General features: G+C 37.0%; 3 protein-coding genes across 5 annotated transcripts in view; 1 reads left to right on the forward strand and 2 right to left on the reverse strand.

Annotated features, from left to right (window-relative positions):
- Positions 1-6,106, forward strand: part of LOC107657778 (calcium/calmodulin-dependent 3',5'-cyclic nucleotide phosphodiesterase 1C-like) — a 76,030-nt gene extending 69,924 nt beyond the window's left edge. The window contains exons 14-17 of one of the 2 annotated variants that reach the window (XM_016446014.1): positions 936-1,108; positions 2,376-2,630; positions 3,875-3,931; positions 5,196-6,106. In XM_016446014.1, the coding sequence (XP_016301500.1) occupies positions 936-1,108; positions 2,376-2,630; positions 3,875-3,931; positions 5,196-5,284 (574 nt within the window). In that variant the 3' untranslated portion in view covers positions 5,285-6,106. The remainder of the gene's footprint in view (positions 1-935; positions 1,109-2,375; positions 2,631-3,874; positions 3,932-5,195) is intronic. The other variant, XM_016446016.1, reaches the window with a different exon arrangement.
- A 2,394-nt stretch (positions 6,107-8,500) lies between these two features.
- On the reverse strand, positions 8,501-9,931 carry ppp1r17 (protein phosphatase 1 regulatory subunit 17). The gene is made up of 4 exons (XM_016445983.1): positions 9,896-9,931; positions 8,992-9,061; positions 8,667-8,789; positions 8,501-8,571 (listed from the first exon to the last, which is right to left on the reverse strand). Exons 2-4 carry the CDS (start codon positions 9,044-9,046, stop codon positions 8,501-8,503), a joined length of 249 nt encoding a protein of 82 aa, XP_016301469.1. The 5' UTR covers positions 9,047-9,061; positions 9,896-9,931.
- A 1,679-nt stretch (positions 9,932-11,610) lies between these two features.
- The window catches only part of itprid1 (ITPR interacting domain containing 1), a 21,818-nt gene continuing 10,892 nt past the window's right edge, over positions 11,611-22,536 (reverse strand). Inside the window, exons 12-18 of one of the 2 annotated variants that reach the window (XM_016446017.1) lie at positions 21,406-21,530; positions 19,345-20,280; positions 15,686-15,813; positions 15,477-15,588; positions 14,969-15,238; positions 14,821-14,869; positions 11,611-11,702 (exon numbers count right to left, since the gene is read on the reverse strand). In XM_016446017.1, coding sequence (XP_016301503.1) covers positions 14,822-14,869; positions 14,969-15,238; positions 15,477-15,588; positions 15,686-15,813; positions 19,345-20,280; positions 21,406-21,530 — 1,619 coding nt within the window. In that variant the 3' untranslated portion in view covers positions 11,611-11,702; position 14,821. Of the gene's footprint in view, positions 11,703-14,346; positions 14,426-14,820; positions 14,870-14,968; positions 15,239-15,476; positions 15,589-15,685; positions 15,814-19,344; positions 20,281-21,405; positions 21,531-22,536 lie in introns of those variants that run through there. The other variant, XM_016446018.1, reaches the window with a different exon arrangement.

The raw sequence follows: 22,536 nt of genomic DNA on the forward strand, positions 1-22,536 counted from the left end.
ATCTCCCCTGTGCGCTTCAGCACACTAAAAGAGCAATTTCCATCTAAAAGAGCTTCACGGGTGGAACGTCTTTTTAAAGACGCGTCTTTTTAAAGATGTCGTACCATCCGTGTGTTTCTGGGTGCGGTCGTTACCTGGCGCCAGGTGATGGTCACGATCGCTGCCTCTCGTGTCTGGGCGCGAAGCACGCTGAGGTGGCTTTCGTGGATGACTCATGCTCCCATTGCGGGGGTATGACCATCTCGGATTTGCGGACCAGACTCTGTTACCTGCAAGGGGACGGAGTGCCCGTGCCACTGCCTAGATCTGGGGTTCCCTCTGGCGGCAGCCGGGGGCGCCCTTTTTCTGGCAGTGGGCGGACTGGTCTTACGGTCACGGTGAGGAATTCCCCTCCGGGGATGCCCCAGCCAACCGGCACTCCGAAACCAGCGGAGCTCTCAAAAGAGCAGGCTGGACCCTCCCGGGGGGAACCACCTGTTTCTTCCAAGGCTCCCCCCGACGATAAGATGTCGGTTGCAGCACATCCCGTCGCCACAGGTCCTGTACCACTGCTGAGCGGCCGGGTTGCCGGCTCGGCTCCTCAGCAAAAACCTGAATATGCGCTGCATCTGCTGCCTACTTATACTCACGCTGTGATCAGCTACAGCTGGATGCAATAATCGCATGCCAATGTACATTGGCTCATTTAGTTTACACCCTAAGTAGATTGGTCTCTCTAAGCGAGATCCCAATTCGTCGGTCATCGACGTGACGTCTCCGTTCCCTCCTTCAGGGAACGAGGGTTACCATACGTAACCGAGACGGTATCCTTCATCAGCTTGACAACTAATGACATTACACTTAAAAGTGATGCACTTCCATATAATCTAAAGACAAACATTTACTGGAAGCTAAATAAAGGCTCACTCTTTGTGTCTATGTGTGTTTTTGTGCAGTCTGAATAACATCCCGTCGGACGGTAAACGCTCTACTGTGAGAGGCACTGGTTCGGAGGGCGGCACTTCCCTGAACTGCTCCGTAAACGCTGTCGATTTTAAGACCTTCAAAAGCACCTGGAATGAGGAAGTGCATAAAAACAGAGAAAAATGGAAAGCACAGGCTGCCAAAGGTATAAACGCAAACATATACACATGCCCTTAATCAAAATCGAGATGATGTGCTATTATTAGTAATGTTTGCTCCTGTTGCTCGTACTAAGGGTTAGGGATTTAAACAAACCCCAAAATATTAATATTTGGCTATTTGGTAACTTACACTGAATATAAATAAAGATACATCAAATAGTGATGCGCTGGTTGGACAATGGATCCAGGCCATAACTAAAGACCAGAAAATCATGAGAGTAAGAGCTCTAATGACTTGGGGCAGTAAGCAATGCCATAGCAACTGCACAGAACACCCTAGCAACCACATAGAACACCTTATCAATTGTATAGCAATACCCTGGCAATCATTTACAATGCCTTAGTATGCAAGGCCAAGCAGCACTCGTCTCTTCAGAAACTGTGAAAATCTAGCTTTCATTGAGATATGAATTCAATATGAATAAAAGATTTAACAAAAATAAATCTTCATAACATGAATCTAGATCTCCATTTGGCACAGATTTTGTAGATGAAAAATGTTGTAATATTAAATCACGATTGACTACAGTACATGTGTGGATTGACTTAGAATGTGACAGCTGATCTCAGAGGAATGCTTTATCATTTCAAAGACATGTTTTCTGGCAATACTTCACATTAGACTTCCTGTTTCATTCATTTCTATTCATACTTTCATCACTATATTCAAATAGTGTTCAAACAAAAAAGGATCTGAATGTCTAAAAAAGGAAATTAATACTTTTAGTTACCAATGACTCATTATATTGATCAAAATTTACAGTAGAGACATTTATAGCATTGAAAGATTTCTGTTTTGAACATTCTATTCATCAAAAATACTGAAAATTGAAAACTGAAACTCAAAAAAAAAAAATGGTTTCCACAGAAATATTAAGCAGACCAACTGCTTTCAACCTTGACAATAAACAGAAATTATTTCTGAAGAACTCTGAAGACTGGAGTAATGATGCTGAAAATTCAGCTTTGCATCACAGGAATAAATTACATTTTAAGATATATAAAAATAGAAAACAGTCATTTTAAATAGTAATAATATTTAACAATATAGCTGCTTTAATGTATTTGGTAAGCATAAGAAACTTCTTTCAGAAACATTAAAAATTCTTACCAACCCTAAACTTTTAAACAATTGGTGTATCCAGAATTTGAATATCCCATATCCAGTATTCCATATTCGTAATTTTTCATGCTTAAAAGGACCTCACTTTCACAGTGCCAGTATTGATGAACTGAATTTGTCTGTGTTAGATCTGGAAGAGAAGGCCAAACAGGAAGAGAACGAGGAGAAAGATAATAAAACCGACACAGACACAAGACAAGAGAAGGATTCAAAGACAGATGGAGAAGCTACAGGCGATAACGAGGAGCCCACAGAGCAACAGCCCAGAGAGGAAGAGGGCAATAAAGACCCAGGGGGGGTGAATGGGGCTCAAACACCAGCGTCCGATGCCAAAGAGCCCGAGACCAGCAGTGACACGGACAACAGCCAGCGAGCGCACAACGGTGAGCGTCAAAGTTTTCAAATCTGTGGATTTTTTTTTTTATTTGATTTTATCCCAATATTACTTTTCCTAAACTATTTCTAATCCTAAACACCTGTACTGACCGATACTTTGGTTTACCTTATGCATGATATAAACTAGTGGTTGACCGATATGGGTTTTGATTATTTTAATATTTTGATCATTATTATTATTATTATTATTGACATTACATCTGTATATAATGTTAAATAATGTACATGATGTAAACTAGTGGTAATGGCCAAAGCCAATAATGATATTTATATACTGGCTGGTTGTTAGCAGATGCCAAAAAATACATAAATATTATTTAAAATAATATTTTAAATATGTATTAATATTGTTTATTGTTATTATTATTATTATTACATCACATATTTATTTAATGTCCAAAGAAAAGTAATGAAATTTAAGAATTTAAATAACTTATATATTTTCCAAATTAAATTAATTTAAAATACTGTGCAATTGTAATTTACACAATATTTTCTCAAAATGAATTAAAAAAAAAATGTAAAAAGAAAAAGATTTGTGAACAGAATATGTAGAGTGTGAATATGACAAAGTTATAATACTATGCTAATAATCAATATTTCAAAATGGCTAAATATGGGCCCGTATATACAGGTCTATCACTCACTACTGTAAACTACTATTCTTGCTTTACCACTTTTTCTCGCTTACTATTGTATTTGTTGTAACCAAGCACTATCGCAGCCAAACTACTACATGTTGGAAAGAAGGTGGCTTTGTTCGTAAATGTTTTTAGTATACTTTAGTATACTCTAATTCTTATGTGTTTTGTAGTGTGCTCTATAGTGTATTCTGTCCTCTACAATTTACAGTGTGCTGTGTGGTGTATAGAGTGCCATGTAATGTATAGCGTTTAATGTCCTCAAGCAAGCATACTAACTAGTGTATACTACTTACTAGTGTTGTACTCTGCAATGTATTGTGTTTTGCAAGCGCTGTGTGCTGCAGTATGCTGAATTCTGTGGTGTATATGCATTTATGTTCTTGTCAGACATGTTTTACTACAGCTAGAAAAGGATACAACAAAGGTTACACTTTTTCAGAAAGAACGGTTAAACGGTTAGTGTAGCAGACCAAATGGATGGATGTTTATGTTGGAAAAGCACTTGTCTTTTCTTTTATTTGTTTGTCTGTCTGTTTGTTCGCCCTGAGTGGACTCAGTTAGTGACCCGTGTCTTATCTGAATGTCAGGGAACGAGGAACTGAACTCACCTGACAGTGACGACAGTGAAAGCAAGAGATCGGACGGTAACTCCATCATCTCTTTTAACTGCTGTTGGCATCACATAGCGGCTGAATGCTAATTTGCATACTAGCAACCTAATTTGCAGCACTGTGTCCTAACCAGGCATGACACGACAAGTTTGCAGTTACAAGTCTGTCCACACTCACAACAAAAATCACAGCAAATCTGATGTTTTAACCAATGAGGTTTCACACAGAACTGGTTGGAAAAAAAAAATAAAAATTAACATGGAAGAGATTTTCCTGAATTTGTATTGGTTGTTTTACTGTGCTGCACCTGGTTAGGACACAGTGTACAATAGTGACTGCAACATCATAAAACTGCACTCGCATAATATAGAAAAAAACTAGCATTTTGGGAGTCATATCAGTCCAAAGAAACACTCAAGGATGCATTCCGCTAAAATCAGTTGGAAGTAGTTTGCTATCTGGTCACCTTTGGCATACTTTATATTAGTAAATTATGATTTGGTACACACTCCCTAGCTCATAATTATTTAGAACAGATAGTATGTAAAATGGGATTCAGTCGCTATCAGCAGGAGAGCTAGTTTAGGTTCATTTCCTCTCATCAGGACAATTGGCAGAAAAACCCATGGTGATTTGATTTGACACCTTCACGCATTTTCTTTCACATCTGCATTTCACCCAAAAATGAATCCGTTTACTTGGCCTTGTGTTGTTCCAAACCTGTATGACTTTCTTTCAGGTACAATGTCCCAGACGTTTTTGTCCATACAGTGAATTGGGGCTCCTGCTCTGAAAAAGAAGTTCCAGAAAAGAAGTAGTCCATATGACTTATACATTATGTACAATAGTTTTGTTTGACATTTAACACATGACCAATAGTCACTGATGTTAAACTGAGCTCATTGCTTCTTTGGTGCTTTTTTGTTTTGAGCTTTGAGCCCCTTCCCAATTCACTTTTCTTCACTTTTCCAATTCAGTTTACTTTTATGAAAGAACAGCCAAGACATTCTGTAAAATGTTGTGTTCCACTAAAGAAAATCATATGGGTTTGGATTGACATGACCACATTTTCATTCTTAATTGTTTCATTCAAAATCACATGATAAGATGTACTATATACAACTACAAAGATTTTCCATATATGTGGTTAGTTCATCCAAATTAAGCTCCGTTCCCTCCATCTGATTGTAAACACGTGGCATGTCAGTTGTCGTAGCGCCTCATTCCCCTATCAGACATCAGTCAGAGCTGTGGAACAGGAGCTCTAAATGTGCCAAATATCTGCTCTCCTCTGCAGACTCAGAAGACGAGCACAGTCACTGTGGGATCTCCCCCTCTTCACTGGCAGACAGTGCAGCCGCTGCATCTGCGCCTGATGCAGACTAACAGCACTCCAAATCCTGTACTATGCTGTCACCTGGTGGTTGTTTTTTATTATTCATCTTTTCTTTGTTTTGAGGACGTTTCACATCTTAAAATCAGATCCGATTGAGTTTCCATACTTTCTTTAATCCACATCTGACTTTAAGGATGTACTCCAGGTTTTGGTTCAGAGATACACAAAACCATTAGAGAACTGAGACTTTGGTGCAAAACGGACGTTAAAAAAAAGTCATGCATGGTGCCACGGTGGCTTTTGGAAACTGTTGTCATCAAAGCCACATGCATGAAGATGAAATGTGTACCGTGTCGAGTCGATGGAGAACAACCCCAGCTGATGTTCTTCCCTCGGGGACAAAGCGACATCTGCCGACCGCTCAAGCACCAAACCTGCACAGACAGCGAGCGGAGAGCTTCAAAGAACTTCAGTCCCTCAGAGCGCTCATGCAACCAGATCACCTTCACCAGGCCGTCGTTACCACGTCCAAAGAATGTCTGCAGAACTGCTGTTTGTTTACCTCTTATTTTTATTTGTGTTAGTCGTACATTTGATGTTGCTGTCATCCTGTTTTTTTTGTTCTGTGTTGATACTGATACTGTACAGTTTCCATCGTGTGTCTTCTGTACATATGCTTTCAGGAGCTTCTTGATGTCGAACCTTATATGTGATTGAGGGTTTGATCGTTAGTTTAACGGCCCATAATCCTTTGCCAGTATCCTTGCCAATGTCACTTTGATCATAGAAGATTTTTTTCACAAATAGTTCAGTTCTGTCACAATTTGGCGTAACTTTGACAAACTATTTGAATGATTTTGTCATATGTGATTTGCACAATATATATATATATATATATATATATATATATATATACGTCAGCTGGTGAAATTACAAAGAAAATGAATGATTATACAATGGGGTCCAAAAGTCTGAGGCCACATTGAAAATCTGGGGTTTTCTTGGGGGGAAGAAAAAAAAATGTATATATCAAAATACAAGTGTTATGATTAGTAATTACTAATGTGCACTTTTCAACTTTTCACTCAAATTGTTAATACATTTAGTATATTGTAATTTAACATTTTTTAAAATGAATACATTTTCTTCAATTAAATTGGAAAAATACTAAATTAGCCTCAGATTTTTGAACCCCACTATACATATTAGGAATAATTCATCCAGAAATGAAAATTCACTCAGGCCAATTAAGATGTAAATGAGTTTTTTATTCATCAGAACAGATTTGGAGAAATTTAGCATTACATAACTTGCTCACCAATGGATCCTCTGCAGTGAATGGGTGCCGTCAGAATGAGAGCCTAAACAGCTGATAAAAACATCACAATAATCCACGCCACTCCAGTCCATCAGTTAACATCTTGTGAAGCGAATGTTTGTAAGAATCAAATCCATCAAGGCATTTTAACTGTAATTTAATTCTCATTCTGACGGCACCCATTCACTACAGAGGATCCATTGGTGAACGAGTGATGTAATGCTAAATTTCTCCAAATCTGTTCAGATGACAAAAACTCATGTTAGATGGCCTGAGGGTGAGCAAATTTTACATTTTTTATGTGAACTATCCGTTTAAAATTAATGAAGGTACAGTTGCCCTTTTAAATAACAAATTATGGCTGATTTCTGTGTTATTATGAGCCAAATCCGATGGGCCAATTAAACCTCTGCAAACATTGTAAGCTCTTCAAACCCTTAAAGTGTAGTAAATGTAATTATTTTGACATTAGGTTATAGTTTGAGTTCTTCTATTTTTGTATTTAATGTATATAAAAGATTATATTATTTATGAAGTGTTTATAGGGAAATTTGGTATGAACAATGATCAATATAGATTAATTGTAGGAAGGTGTACTATTCATGCTTAATCCAATCTCTGAGAGAATTATGACAGAGATTTAAAGGAATCTTATTTTTATTTTTCAATCTGGTAAAAGAAGAAATAGAACGTTTAGAAAGTATGTTTTAGCACGAGCATCTTCTGTCAGGTGCTGCATGCTGATATTACACTTTAGTTCACTGTCCTAGCGAGGTATGTATGTCCCTGTCTGTGCCGCTCATCTTCTCAAAGTATAATGCACCTGTCCATGTGAATTTTCTGTAAATCAGTTTCATACATAAATTGTAAAATGCAGAAAAAAAGTAAATAAGGGGAAAAAAAGGCCTCCTTGTAAATAGGCTGTTATAAGTAGGCAGCAAAATCCAGTGTAAATGTCTCTGCTGCCTCAACCAAAGATGATTATAATGTCTGTACGTCATGTATCTGGAGGTCATTGCAAGCCATCATTCATGCATACTTCTTATGAGTCACTGGTTGGAAAGCAAGAAAGATAAAAAAAAAAAAGAAGGAAGCATTGTTGCCTTAAATCTATTATTAATTATGAATCATTCTCTGTTGACATTCATAGAATATTTGTGTTCATCTTCCTGTTTAGCTGTGTGATGACTCCGAACTGAGTCAGAAGAGGACATCTCTTTTTTTTCTGTGCTTATGTCAGCGTTTTCTTCATATCTAAGAGACATTGAAGTGATTTCATCATTTTGATTGTGAAGCTGAATTTTGCAAAACTCATTTGATTGGTTGATACACTCTTAAAAATAAAGGTGCTTCAAAAGGTTCTTCAAGCGATGCCATAGAAGAACCATTTTTGGTTCCACAAAGAACCATTCAAATGTCTGTTGATGCATTCACTATTTTTTATTTTAAAAAGAAAAAAAAATCAGTCATAAGGCAGGTGTGGTCATGTGATCATGCTTGTTTCGATGCTCCTTAATTGCACCACATATATATTTTTTTTTTATTATTATTTTGGGGTCTTGAGATGTACCCAATTAATGTAACCTGCTGTTCATACATAATCACACACTGAAACACCTGTACATGTACATACTATGTTGACCACCACTTTCAGAATTATTATAGTAGTTCTGCAGATATTGATGTTGATATAGATAAATATCGTCCATATGACATACAAATAAAACACATGCACCAAATTCACACTTTTCCAACCTTTATGCTACGATGTTCATGTTGGATTTAAAAAGATGTTCTTTGCATCATTGCAAGTTGTTTCTACAGCATTACACTCAAATGACAAAATGACAACGCAAAAAATATCTGCAAAACCTACATTTAATGAAGGCTCAGACGACAATCAAAAATAACACTAACAAGAATGAAAACTGAATGTTTTTAAAGACATCTACTTCTTCATCTCCTTCTCCTCATCCTCCTGATGAATCATTCGAGCCTCTGTCTTCATCAGTCTCACGCCTGCGAAAGAAAAGCGCAGAGAACTGAGACAAAGAGATGGATGGAGAGGACGTGAGGGTGATTGAGTGAAAGGATGACAGAAATCAAAGTCTTGCCTGGTATGAGTGGAGGGCTGCTGAGCACGGGAGTGTCTTTCCTGCGGGGTTTCTTCTGTCCCGGTTTGTCCTGCTGATGTTCCTCGGAGCTATGCTTCTGATTGTCCATTTCAGCGTTCCCATCTGCAGGAGAACATTTCAGAGACAGGTTCACAAAGCTGGTCTGTGTGTATCAGTCACACTGTCGCCTTTGTTATTCCTGCTGGATGCTGTTCACCCAAATTTTGACCCTTTTATTGTCATTATATAGCTCTTTTCCTTAAAAAACATTGTGCATGCAGCTATCCATGCAGAAATGCAGTGAAAAGCAGGCTGCGGTACTCACAGAGATGTTCGTGCATGGCTTTGTCTGAGAGTGACCTCACACAGTCAGTGGACATGCTCCCCACAGCAGTCTGTTCAGGTATCAGATAACAGCACACACAGACATATACATGACAAAGGCTCTGTCATATTTACTGGAAAGCATATTTACTGAACGTGTGAATGGTAGCAAACTAATTAAACAAAACAGCTTCTCACTTTGGGCTCTGAATTTAATATTATTATGGTTAATTATGCAATGTCAAAGCATAATACTCAAATGCATCACATTAAATTTACAAAAAAAACTTGTTTAATCCATGTTAATATTCATTTTTCAAAAAAAAAAGGTACTTTTTCCTGGAAAGCAAATAAAAATGTGCTAAATTTACATTTGAGGCTCAGTCAGCAATCAAAAAATAACATTTTGAGGCTTTTGTGCCCTGATGAATTTTAATATTACATTTATTCACATGCAAACCAAATATATTAATATTGCAAAAAATTACATTCACACACACACACACATATATATATATATATATATATATATAAGCATGTAAAACATTTTAATAAGAATACAATTCTGACCACACTAAATATATACTGTATGTAACATTTCATTTAAAATATAATTACACATTACATTTAATTGTATTAATCAATTAACATTTACCTGAAATTTATCTGAAATATATATACGAAAATATATATTTATATATATATACATATATATAATAAATGGTAAAAAATGTTTACCTATGTTTAAATACTCAAAAAAAAAAACTGAATATATACTGTAAACATTTTACTATTTAAATATTATTTATTCATCAATTAACATCTGCTGAAATATTTTGGTATTTATCTTTCAATCTAGAAAAGAACTAAATAAGTGAATTATAAGAAAGAGAGAGAGGCCTTACCTCAGTGCAGCAGAGAGACGGAGAGCAAGTGCAGGCCAGATCAAAGACAGGGGTTATGTACTTCAGGAGGAGGGGCCTCTTCTAATTCTGTCTCCATTAGAGCCTGTTGTCTTGGTGACGGAGGCCCTTGTCATGTATCAATCATCCCAGCTTCCATGAACACACGTCATGAGGTTAATGAAACAACTTCAACACTTTAAGCAGTGATTCAAACACGATGGAGGTGAGGTTTGGTAAAACGGAGTGTGTTAAGATAATGTCTTCAATGCAGTGATTCCTACTTCATTTGGTTTTGATTTTAAGTGCATCCATATATAATTAAAATATACCACATCATAAATAGCCCAATAATATTTAAGATAATTTTATGCGTCTACACTCACCACAACTCATTACTAGCTCAGTGGAGAGCATGAACAAGAGGAAATGAATAATAATGGAAAACAATGTGGACTTTGTTTACTGACAGGCTTTGATGTCTTTCTATACTCCTCTGATGTGAATGATGTTTCCTCCTCCTGTGTGGAGTGTGTATGGAGAGTGTGTGAAGTAGTTTTGATTATTTTTTCATTCACTGAGCCATAGTCTACTACCTTGTTAAACACAACACTATATAAACATTCCATATGCCAACCTGACGCCTGGTAAGGGAGCGTCTGCCAAGAACATAAATGTAACCGTAAAAACCTGGTCAGTCTAGATAAGGATACAGTGAGGCACTTTACACATGATCCCTACATTCTGAAAGCGCCGTTATAATACGCGATTTTTTTAACTGATTTTTTTTAACACAGAGACTGATCATTATTTTATTTTTTTTGATACATTTACGTTTGTTTAGTGGGTAGTAACGTTACAACGATTTGAAACAACATATTTTTTATATTCCTGAGAACATATTTGAGGAAGTGACATCGAAGTATTTCTGATAAAACGATTCAAACAGGTAAGTTTCTCACAGTGTAATTACTCCGTATTTAATTATTTTCACACATATTGTAAAGCTTAATACTTTGGCTCGGTTACATGGCAAATGGTTATTGCACAAAACGTGTTTTGACAAACTGTTATGACTTGTAATACCTTCTGATTTATTACACCAAAACTGCATGTATACAATATTTATTCAATTATGAATTCTGTGAATGTCAAACCTAACCTTGGTTAGTAACACAAGTTAAATATCAGTACATAACTATAATTCAAGAGGTAAATTAGCTACTGAGAAAGCCAGAAGTTACTGTATTTATTTTGTAGACCATTATTCTACATGTTAACTCTATTACTATTACATGGTCCTCCATACCCCACAGCTGTCCCAGTTGGGAAATGTTTATTTCTAAGGTTCAACAATGTTCTTAAATGAAGTTATTAAAAAATAGGCCTACTGACATTTTCAGCAGCAAATGGTTTCATTTCCTGAGACTGGACCATAACTGTTGGCGAGCATCTCAGGAACAGTGGAGGAACCATCAGATCATTGTCCAATCAGACAGCGGGACCAGCACTTCTTCATCAGGAGAGCAGCAGTTTCCTTATATGGTCAGTGCAACACCACAATATGAAGTGTTTCATTACAAAGACACAAAGATGGAGAGGGAGAGGGAGCGAGAGAGTGTTAGGCTACTGGGAGGAGGTTCACTCTACATAAGAGACGTATGTGCTGTGCACACATAAAAACTCAAATGGACACATGATAATGGTATATACATAATTCTTTATTAGTTCTGTGCTCAAGAGTCAGCACTTCACTTTATAAGTGACTTCCAAAAAAACGGCGAAATGGGTATTCATCACTGCTGCGTCACTACATAAAAGGAAAGAACAAAATTATTAGTTTTGTATGTTGCATTCAAGTCATTCAGACCCCATAAAATGTCTATATTTAAAAAAAAAAAATTGTTTCCACCACATGATAAATTCTGCAATTCTGAGAGTATATCTCACAGTTATGCTCTCTTTCTCACAAAGAGAAAAGTCCGAAATGTCAGATATACACTTGCAAATGTGAGAAAAAAAGTTAAAAGATAAAAAGTCGCAATCACCTTTTTTAATTCTGTGGCAGAAACAAAAAGATCTGAATTGCGAGATGTAAACTCAAAATTCTGAGAAAGTCAGAATTGCGAAATATAAACTATTATCGACAAATTATTTTATTGGGTCATTAAGTAAAATTACCTTTTGATTTCAGACTGAAGCAGAAAACAAACCTTATTCCAATGAGTTATTGTTCATTGAATGTTGTAATGAATTTTTCAACTGAAAGATACAAATGCACAATTAACAATGCGTTAGGACATTATCATTATCAGATATAATTATTCTGATGATGAGGGTATGAGATGTTTCTTACACTTTTAATAAAAGCTACAAAGTCTAGCCTGTCTGGTTTGCAATTGGCCTCCCATTGGGTTTTACAGGGGAACCGGTGTGGATCTTGACATGCCCCATGACAGGTGCAGTGATGATGGACGCACCGCTGTGGACTGGACGTGATGGGCGGCAGGCAGCACTGAATGGCCACGCTCCTGGTTGAGGTGGGTTCTGAATGAGGCATATCAGAGGGTGTAATTCGCAGATGGGTGCACAGCTGAGACTGTTCGTCCATGAGCCGATTCAGCTTCTATAAACATAAAAATACAGGGATAAAACAAAGGTTTTCTGCTTTATATTCTGTACATTGCACTGCTGAAGGAAGTTGGTTGGTAACAAAGTGGGTTCAGATTCATGCTTGAAAGTGTTTTGCCCCATATTTAAATATTTGGAACATTTTTTTGTCAATTTGTGGCATTTTTGCACCAAGCCCTATATTCTGACCCATAAACCATATTTAATGTTTAGTTTATGAGTAGATTGAATACCATTTTAATGCTGTCATCATAGTGATGTACCAGATCAGACAGCTGCTGTTCAAGCGTCCCAGCTTCATGTTTGACAGCTGCTCGTAGCCTCAAAACATCTTCCACTTCCTCCCTGAGACACAAAATCAACTTTACACACTGCAAAATGCATGCTATTGAGGAGCACTATTAATCAGCGAGATATCCGTTATGACGGTATTCGTTATCACCTGTGGGAATCTGACAGAGATCCGATCACGGATGCTTGTTCTTCTTCTAGTCTCACTTCAATTTCTGTCAGAACTGCCCGGAACTTCCTCAAACATTTCACCATGTCTTCAAGCTCATCCAGAGAGTACTGGAAATAGAGAAATAGAAGGATATTTGTCTGCTCCTGCGTGATCCCCTCCCAAGGTCTTTAAAGGGGTCATATGATGCGATTTCAAGTTTTCCTTTCTCTTTGGAGTGTTACAAGCTGATTGTGCATAGATAAGATCCCTGAAGTTGCAAAGACTAAAGTCTCAAAACCAAAGAGATATTCTTTATCAAAGTTAAGATTTTGCCACGCCCCCCTAAAATGGCTCGTTCTAACACGCCCCCACATATCTACATCACTATGTGGAAATATTTGAACAGAAAAACACAGATACCGAACATTATTTGATATATTTACCTTTGTTTATGGCATAGTAGAACGATTTTGAAATAAAATATTATTTTTAAATTTCTGAGGAAGTGACAACGAAGTAGCCTACTTCTGATAAAACGATTCAAACAGGTAAGTCTCTTACGGTGTAATTATTCAATATTTCATTATTTCCACACTTATAATGTATAGCTCAATACTTTAGCTTTGTTACGTGTCAAAACAGTGAATAGTTTGTAGGCATAAAGTATTTTTTACCAGCAGCACTGATCTTCAACTCCGTATCATTCCCCAAAACATTTTGAATGTGACGAAGAATTGAATGGCTATTGTACAAAACATGGTTTGGAAGACTGTTATGGTGACTTGTAATAACGTTTGATTTATTACGCCAAAACTGAATGTATACTAACAGTATTTACTTCATTATGAATGCTGTGTACTATATAATTCAAGAGGTGAATTGGCTACTGAGAAAGCCATACTGTAGCCTATATTCTAAATATTAACTCTTATATGGCCCACCACAGTCCCAATTGTGAAAACTTTATTTCTTGAAGGTTCAACAATGAACTTAAATGAAGTTATTAATAAATCAGTACTGACATTTTCAGCAGAAAATGGTATCGTTGACGTTTCCTGAAGCTGGGCCATAACTGTTGGAGAGCATCTCAGGAACACTGGAGGAACCATCAGATCTTTGTCCAATCAGACAGGGGGACCAGCACTATGTCATCCACTGGTTCATCAGGAGAGCAGCAGTTTCCTTATATGGTCAGTGCAACACCACAATATGAAGTGTTTCATTACAAAGACACAAAGATGGAGAGGGAGAGGGAGCGAGAGAGTGTTAGGCTACTGGGAGGAGGTTCACTCTACATAAGAGACGTATGTGCTGTGCACACATAAAAACTCAAATGGACACATGATAATGGTATATACATAATTCTTTATTAGTTCTGTGCTCAAGAGTCAGCACTTCATGTTATAAGTGACTTCCTAAAAAACAAGATGACAGGTCTTCATCACTGCATGGCTGCATCACTACAAGAAAGGAAAGACTGAAAATTATTAATTTTGTATGTTGTTTGCATTCAAGTAAAATTCAATTCCATTTAGACCCGATAAAATGTTTGTCTTTTACCAAATGTTTATCAGATATATGTACGGAAGCTATATATGTATGGAAATCAGACATTTTTTATTTCTGCAAAAAATGATGTCTCACAATTCTGTCTTTCTTGCAATTTTGAGATAAAAAAAGTCACAATCACCTATTTAAATTGTGTCAGAAACAGAAAGAAAAACAATTGTTAGATGCAAACTCAGAATTCTGAGAGAAAAAAAGTCAGAATTGCAAGATATAAATTATCAACAAATAATTTTTTAGGGTCATTACGTTTAATTAAATTGATTTCAGACTGAAGAAGAAAACAAACCTTATTCCAATGAGTTATTGTTGATTGAATGCTGTAATGAATTTTTCAACTGAAAGATAAAATTGCATAGTTAACAACATGTTGGGACATTATCATTATCAGATCCAATTGTTCTGATGATGAGGGTATACTGTAAGATGTTTCTTACACTTTTAATAAAAGCTACAAAGTCTAGCCTGTCTGGTTTGCAATTGGCCTCCCATTGGGTTTTACAGGGGAACCGGTGTGGATCTTGACATGCCCCATGACAGGTGCAGTGATGATGGACACACCGCTGTGGACTGGACGTGATGGGCGGCAGGCAGCACTGAATGGCCACGCTCCTGGTTGAGGTGGGTTCTGAATGAGGCATATCAGAGGGTGTAATTCGCAGATGGGTGCACAGCTGAGACTGTTCGTCCATGAGCCGATTCAGCTTCTATAAACATAAAAATACAGGGATAAAACAAAGGTTTTCTGCTTTATATTCTGTACATTGCACTGCTGAAGGAAGTTGGTTGGTAACAAAGTGGGTTCAGATTCATGCTTGAAAGTGTTTTGCCCCATATTTAAATATTTGGAACATTTTTTTGTCAATTTGTGGCATTTTTGCACCAAGCCCTATATTCTGACCCATAAACCATATTTAATGTTTAGTTTATGAGTAGATTGAATACCATTTTAATGCTGTCATCATAGTGATGTACCAGATCAGACAGCTGCTGTTCAAGCATCCCAGCTTCATGTTTGACAGCTTCTCGTAGCCTCAAAACATCTTCCACTTCCTCCCTGAGACACAAAATCAACTTTAAACACTGCAAAATACATGCTATTGAGGAGCACTATTAATCAGTGATATATCCGTTATGATGGTATTCGTTATCACCTGTGGGAATCTGACAGAGATCCGATCACGGATGCTTGTTCTTCTTCTAGTCTCACTTCAATTTCTGTCAGAACTGCCCGGAACTTCCTCAAACATTTCACCATGTCTTCAAGCTCATCCAGAGAGTACTGGAAATAGAGAAATAGAAGGATATTTGTCTGCTCCTGCGTGATCCCCTCCCAAGGTCTTTAAAGGGGTCATATGATGCGATTTCAAGTTTTCCTTTCTCTTTGGAGTGTTACAAGCTGATTGTGCATAGATAAGATCCCTGAAGTTGCAAAGACTAAAGTCTCAAAACCAAAGAGATATTCTTTATCAAAGTTAAGACTCTGCCACGCCCCCCCCTAGGAGAGGAGGTAATTCTGACTTTGCTTTGACAATCTGGCGCTTCTGAATCAGCTACTGTTTTGTTATTAGTTTAAGTATTTGCTATTAACTGTTCAAATGCGGAGTTTTGTGCATTGTGTGTGTGTGTGAGAGAGAGAGAGAGAGACAGAGAGAGAGAGACAGGGTCACGTCACAGTGGAGTCAGCTGTCTTAACCGTGGCTTGTGTACTGCAAACACATACCAGCTTCATCACTGTGTCTGTCACGCCTCTCTGTTGCCCTTTTGGGCTTGAACTGATGGTAAAACTAATGACATTATTTACTGTCTTTACATTTATTTTGAAAGATGAAGCTCGCGATTATGGTTAGGGACGTTACATTTCCGACGAGTGCTTGCGGTGTTTGACAGACTGCGCTTGTCAAAGGAGGGACTTTGTAGAAGCGTTTGAGAGAGGCGGGGCATAGAGGACCTACAATAATGTACAGTATTTGAAAAATAATGTGTTTTTTGAACATTAAAGCATGTCAACATATTCTGTTACACCAAATACACAAAATAATGATCTTTAAAATAGCATCATATGACCCCTTTAAAAGTGGTTAAGCTGGTTTTTGGTGTATAACAGCTGGTTTATTGCTAGACGCTGGTTAAAACATGACGTCAGTCCCACCAATTGGTAGGTCCAACTGATGAACCACCTAACCCAGATCAAAAACCTGTTTTGTTTTTTTTTGTCATCAAAAAACATTTGCGTTATTTGAAATACAATAAACATAAACTAAAAAAAAAAAACTTAAACTTATTTTATTTCAGGTAGCTGCCAAGACAACATTAATTTAGTTTACCCTGATGCATAAAAATAATTAAAACTGAAATAAAAACACAGAGAAAATTATTAAAACTAACTAAAACTACAGTGAAAACAGATTATACAGATATATTATTAATATCTCAATGATACTAAAATAAAACTGGCTTGAAGCTGGGGTTTTAGCTGGATTTTCCAGTAGCGAGGAGTATTTTGCAGTTCGTGACCTCTGACCTCTAAATGCAGGCAGCTTCAGTGGAGTGTTTGTAAGCGAGGTTGTGAGTTAAAGGGGATTTTGGTGCGTGTGCTTAAAACCTGTGAAGGTTCTGAAGTGGTCAATGTTCGCTACTGTTTTCCATTACACATGCAAATTAACTATACAAATTCAAATGAGCCTCATTAAACATAAGCAGTGCACATAGCTTTTAATCGCAGATGTTTGAGAGGCAGAAGAGTTTTTCGCAGAATAGAATGTTTAATCTTAGTTTGTTGTTAAAATCAGAGGAAAGATCTACTGTAGTAAAGAGCCCATGGAAATCCATACTTCAAATGTGAAGCTCCTCCCACATACCATGAAGCAACCAGTGTTTTTTTTTTTTCTCCAAACCAAATATAAAAACAATGGGCCACAATTGCAACAGCAGAACAATTTTCTGTGAAAATTATATTACATAAAAATGTTTACACAGAAATTCTTAAGTAAACCACCTATGCATTGAGCTGAATTTTGTGTAAAAATGGTCTAAATTACTTACAAAGAATAATTTTCATAAATGAAAACCAGTGTATGATTTATAAGGATACACTAACAACAAAATTCTAGCAAAATAGCAAAAAGACAATAATGACTTACAGTAAATGTTATGGCCGATAACCAATATATGACCAATATTAAAAATATATGCTGTTTATAAAATTTTGTTTAAATAAATTAAACATAAAATATTTAATAAAAAGTAAAATACTAGAACTAAGTTTAGGTATCACACCATTGTAATGTATACAATATGAAAACTGGATATTCATTTTGAGATTTGCTACAGATTACATTTAACAGTGTTATTAAATTACTGTTTTAAAATATTAATTTAAGCGAGCATTAAATGATGGCAGTCTACATTTAAAAATAGGAAAAAAGCATGTGCAATTAAATATCTAATACTGACCAATATTGATATGATGATTTAAAAAATGTTTTTATCAGCCAATAATCAATATGCTACCTATATATCTGTAACATGGGATTTGGGTTTTGTTTCTGGTTTAGGTTTAGGTTTTCATGTCTTTTATTTTGATATTTTGTCTTGTTTCATGTTCCTGTCATGTGTTTTCCTACCCTGTCATGTGATCCTGCCATGTGGTCCTCTTGTTCTTAGGCTTGTTCGACTTCATGCGGCGCCGCAAAGATCGGCTGCCGCCTGACAAAAGCAATGCATTCTGGTTAGAACATTTGTCCGACTTTGATCAGTGCTGCAGCCGCCTTGCGATCACACGTGCCATCAAAGTACCGCGAGAGAGCAAAACGAGACCAGCCGCCTAGGTCAGGCACTGCGAAAGCCTTGATGATGGCACACTTTATTCTCATTGGTTAGATTCTGTGATGACAAGCACGACGTGTGTTGCGTGTTTATTCTAACAATTAAATTCCAATAATGCTCACAAATCTGTTTTTATAACAGTCAAATCTTTTTTAGTGTAGTCGCACTGTTATCTTGAGTCATGTTTATTAAAAACACTGATAAAAGCATATATACCCCCACTTTATTGGTATTTAGTAGCCTATGTTTATGCAGAACTTTATTCTTGAACAGATGGCGCTGTATTAAGCAGTATATAAGAAGTGTTTCTGTTGCTCATAAAAACATTTCGGTGTATTTGACAAATATTGCATTTAATTTACTTCATCTGTGATCGAGTAGGCAAACACCGTGAGAGCGTCATAGGTGTATTTGACAAATATTGCATTTAAATTTACTTCATCTGTGATCGAGTAGGCAAACACCGTGAGAGCGTCATAACCGGGAGCAGAAAGTGTCCGACTTGATGTCTCCGCTTTTAATTCCGCCCCGACTGCAAGTGGCTACTCTCGCCAGCCGGTGGCAGGCTAGTATAGTTCATCTCGAACAAGCCTCTTGTGTCATGTTGTGATTGGTTGTTTTAGTCATGTGTCTTGTTCCTCATTGGTTGGTCTTGTCATGTGACCCTTATTGTTTAGTATTTATAGCCCTCATGTTGCCATTGTTCCTTGTCTAGCTTTTGAAGTTGTAACCCTGCTGTCGGTGAGTTGTTTATGTCTAGCCATTGTAAAGTTGAACCAAGGCTGTTTGGATTATGTTTTGTCTTCATTGTAAATAAAAGACATGAAAACCTAAACCCGAAACAAAACCCAATCCCCACGGTACAATATCATGCATCTGTAATAATTTGAATGTACAATATAGAGCATGATTGGAATTTTACACCCCAGTCCGTTAGAGTTAATGATTATAGATAATGATTATTTGTAGATCAACTTCTACTTACAGGCAGACTGGAAGACAGCTCAGGTTTAGGTTTTGCCCAGCCATTGTCATAGCCAATCTGGGACCCGCAATAGAAGCATCGCTGTGCCCCTGCCCTCAATGCACCCTGCAGTCTGTGATCCTCCTCCTCATACGACAGTCCCGTGTCCAGAGATATCGACCGCATACGCAAACGCCCAAGATCTCCAAAGCAGTCCACAGAGTTCCATAAATGAGGTGGAGATGTGTCCACAGATGTGAACGGTGTCTGTGTGGTGGGTGTTTGTGATGTTCCGGAGTCATTATCTGTGATCAAATCAGACCAGGACCTCCTGGAGAAAGACTCTCTCCTGAGTTTGAGTGCTGTGGGGGAATTGTGTCCAGCGGCTGCATCAGAGGTCACCGTTTTGACCTGGGTAGAAGCTGGAGATTCCTGCATCAAATCCAAAGCTTGATCTTTCTTGCCCGCCTCAAGATTATTTGTTAAGGTATCCACCTCCTTTTCCACAACATCTGTCCTCAGATCAGTAGGACTCAAGTGTGAGTTTGTCTCAGTAGGTTTCAGTTCCTCAAGCAAGGACATGCCTTCCCTATAAACACAACTGTCTGGACTTCTTGATCCTTGCAGTCGGTCACGAATTTTGGTCGGATAATTTCGGACGGGATCCATTTGAACAAAGTATGCTAGAGTGTAAACACCATTACTGCCCACTTTACTAATATCTGGCGACAAAGTGGTTTCTTTTTCATTTCTTATTTTCCTCAACTCTCCTGAGTCAAACATAGTTTCAGAGTCTGCTGTTCCCAAAAGAGTTTTGCCAGAGTGTGTTGTAGGCGAGGGTTTTTGGTTTGACTCCATTTCACAGTTCTGTTCATCTGCAGGGGGATCCTCCGTTTCTCGCTGTTGTAATCTCTTCTGTTGATCCTCTGTGCTATCTTGTGATATTGCATTCAGCATCTGCAAAAAGCAGAAACAGCATGGGAAATCAGACAAATATTCATAAACGGACCCCAGCAAGTGGTAAATATCCACATTGCCTGCTCCACTAAAAACACAGAATGTAACTGTAAAAATAATGGCTATAGATATAACAGGTTTCCCCAAAACTCTGATGTCTGTTTTGTTTGAACAAACAGATCCCGCCTCAAACTCAACACCGGCTGAGCTACAGTAATATTGGTTGGCCGCTCATGTTACATTGCAACCTTTTTTGAAGTGCGGATGTCAGCCTTTACAAAAAAAATGGTTCAAACCATATCAAACGTACAATGGTATTTACCAAGTTACTTCAAAGAATATTGTGGCTTTATGTATTTAATGTATTTGCATTTATAGATCAACATGATTAAATTACTTCCACACATTACTTATTTTGTCATTGGGTAAAGCTGCTGCATATAATTTATTTACCAGTAGTGATAGGAAATAGAATTACACAACCTTTCAAAAGTTTGGGGTCAGTGAGATTTTTTTTATGTTTTTGAACGAAATCTCTTATGCTCCCCAAGGCTGCATTTATTTGTCCAAAAATACAGTAAAACATTATTAAGAAATATTCTTACAATTTAAAATAACTGCTTTTTATTTTAATTTATTGTAAAATGTAATTTATTCCTGTGATGCAAAAGCTGAGTTTTCAGCAGCCATTACCCCAGCCTTCAGTGTCACATGATCCTTCAGAAATCATTCTAGTATGCTAATATGCTGGGTGCTCAATGTTAAACAGTTGTGCTGCTTATTATTTGGAAACCGTAATACAATTTTTTCTAAGATTCTTTAATGAAAAGAAAGTTTAAAAAAACAGCTTTTATTTGAAAAAGAAATCTTTTATAAATCTTTCTGATCTCAAACTTTTGAATGGTTGTGTAATAAATTTGAAGAAAGTATATTTCTGAAAAAATGATTTTATAAAATATTGTATTTTCTTAATTTCTCACAGGAAATCATTGCATCTCTCATTGCATCACAGGAAAAAAACAAATGGAACACAATAGCAGATAAAAACTATCTATAGCACCATTAATACATGTACTTAAACCTTCTGCAGTATGTAAATAAAGAAAGAACTGAAACATGTCTTACCTTCATGAGCTCGGGTCCTGGGCTGTTTTGCTTGGATAGCACAGGTATGAAGGGCTCCTCTAGGAAGCCACTGCTGTCTGAATGACAACTGTTTGTTCTCATCACGTAAGACCCAATTCGTTCACCTACAAGGAACCAAGATCACGATTAGCATGCGTCCACATCTCACAAGCGTTCAGAAGAACACTAAAGCCTCTTGATCAGACTAAACAAACAAGTCAATTTTTCCATAGCACTGTGGTCAGGTGGACATTACCTCAACTATACAGCATGTAGCCTGCTGCACATATGAAAATGACTGAACAATCGCATGAGTCATTTGCATAATATCAGAGATGGAAATTGTTCTAAGTAAATTATTAGAATCCACACCGTGGCTTTTAAAAACGTTCGCTTTTCAGGAAGCAAAAGGAACAATATTGCATTTTAAATCTGATCTTTTTTCTGAAGTACAGGTGTTAAGGCCCATTCACACCAAGGACTATAAAGTATAAAGATAAAGATATAGATAAGGATAGAGATAAAGATAAGGATAACTATAGAGATATCGATAAAGATATAGTTCTAAAAATCGTTCTCAATATTAAAGAATAGCAGAGTCCACACCACAGCTATAACGATAAAGGCACAGAGAAACGATATCGTTGGAATCTCTTTCAGAATGATTTTTCCCAGCTGATGAACGATACAAACATTGACACCCAATCAGAATCCATCCTGCTATAACGAGCTCGAGAATTAAAAGCGGCTGATGAGCGTGTGCTTAGAATAAACAGACAATATCGTCCGCTGGTGTGGACGCTAATATCGTTATAGTTCTCTTTATAGTTTTCGTTCTTGGTGTGAACAGGGCTTTAACCTAGGGGTGGGCGATATGAGCTAAAAATTCATATCTTGATATTTTACACTGTCCAGGCGATATCGATATTATGTTGCGATATGAGAAAAAAAAACTACAGGCAAAATATTTTAACCTTATATAACGTGAATAATTGAGGGATTGGACATAGACCTGAAGTCTTTTTTTTTTAATTGTGCCATTGTTTTTCTCAAAAACTGCAAACGTGCAACATGAGGTAGGCCTGTATGAATTAAATTAAATTAAATTAAATTAAATTAAATTAAATTAAA

Source organism: Sinocyclocheilus anshuiensis, unplaced genomic scaffold (assembly GCF_001515605.1).
Source record: "Sinocyclocheilus anshuiensis isolate Anshui unplaced genomic scaffold, SAMN03320099.WGS_v1.1 scaffold119, whole genome shotgun sequence".
Classification (NCBI taxonomy): Eukaryota; Metazoa; Chordata; class Actinopteri; order Cypriniformes; family Cyprinidae; genus Sinocyclocheilus; species Sinocyclocheilus anshuiensis.

Excerpts from the sequence above, each read along its gene's own strand:
- ppp1r17 (XM_016445983.1), bottom strand. The coding sequence starts at position 9,046 with ATGTCCACTGACTGTGTGAGGTCACTCTCAGACAAAGCCATGCACGAA. Across the intron at positions 8,790-8,991 it reads AGCCATGCACGAACATCTCT|ATGGGAACGCTGAAATGGAC; the intron begins GTGAGTACCGCA and ends GTTCTCCTGCAG. Across the intron at positions 8,572-8,666 it reads CAGCCCTCCACTCATACCAG|GCGTGAGACTGATGAAGACA; the intron begins GCAAGACTTTGA and ends TTTCTTTCGCAG.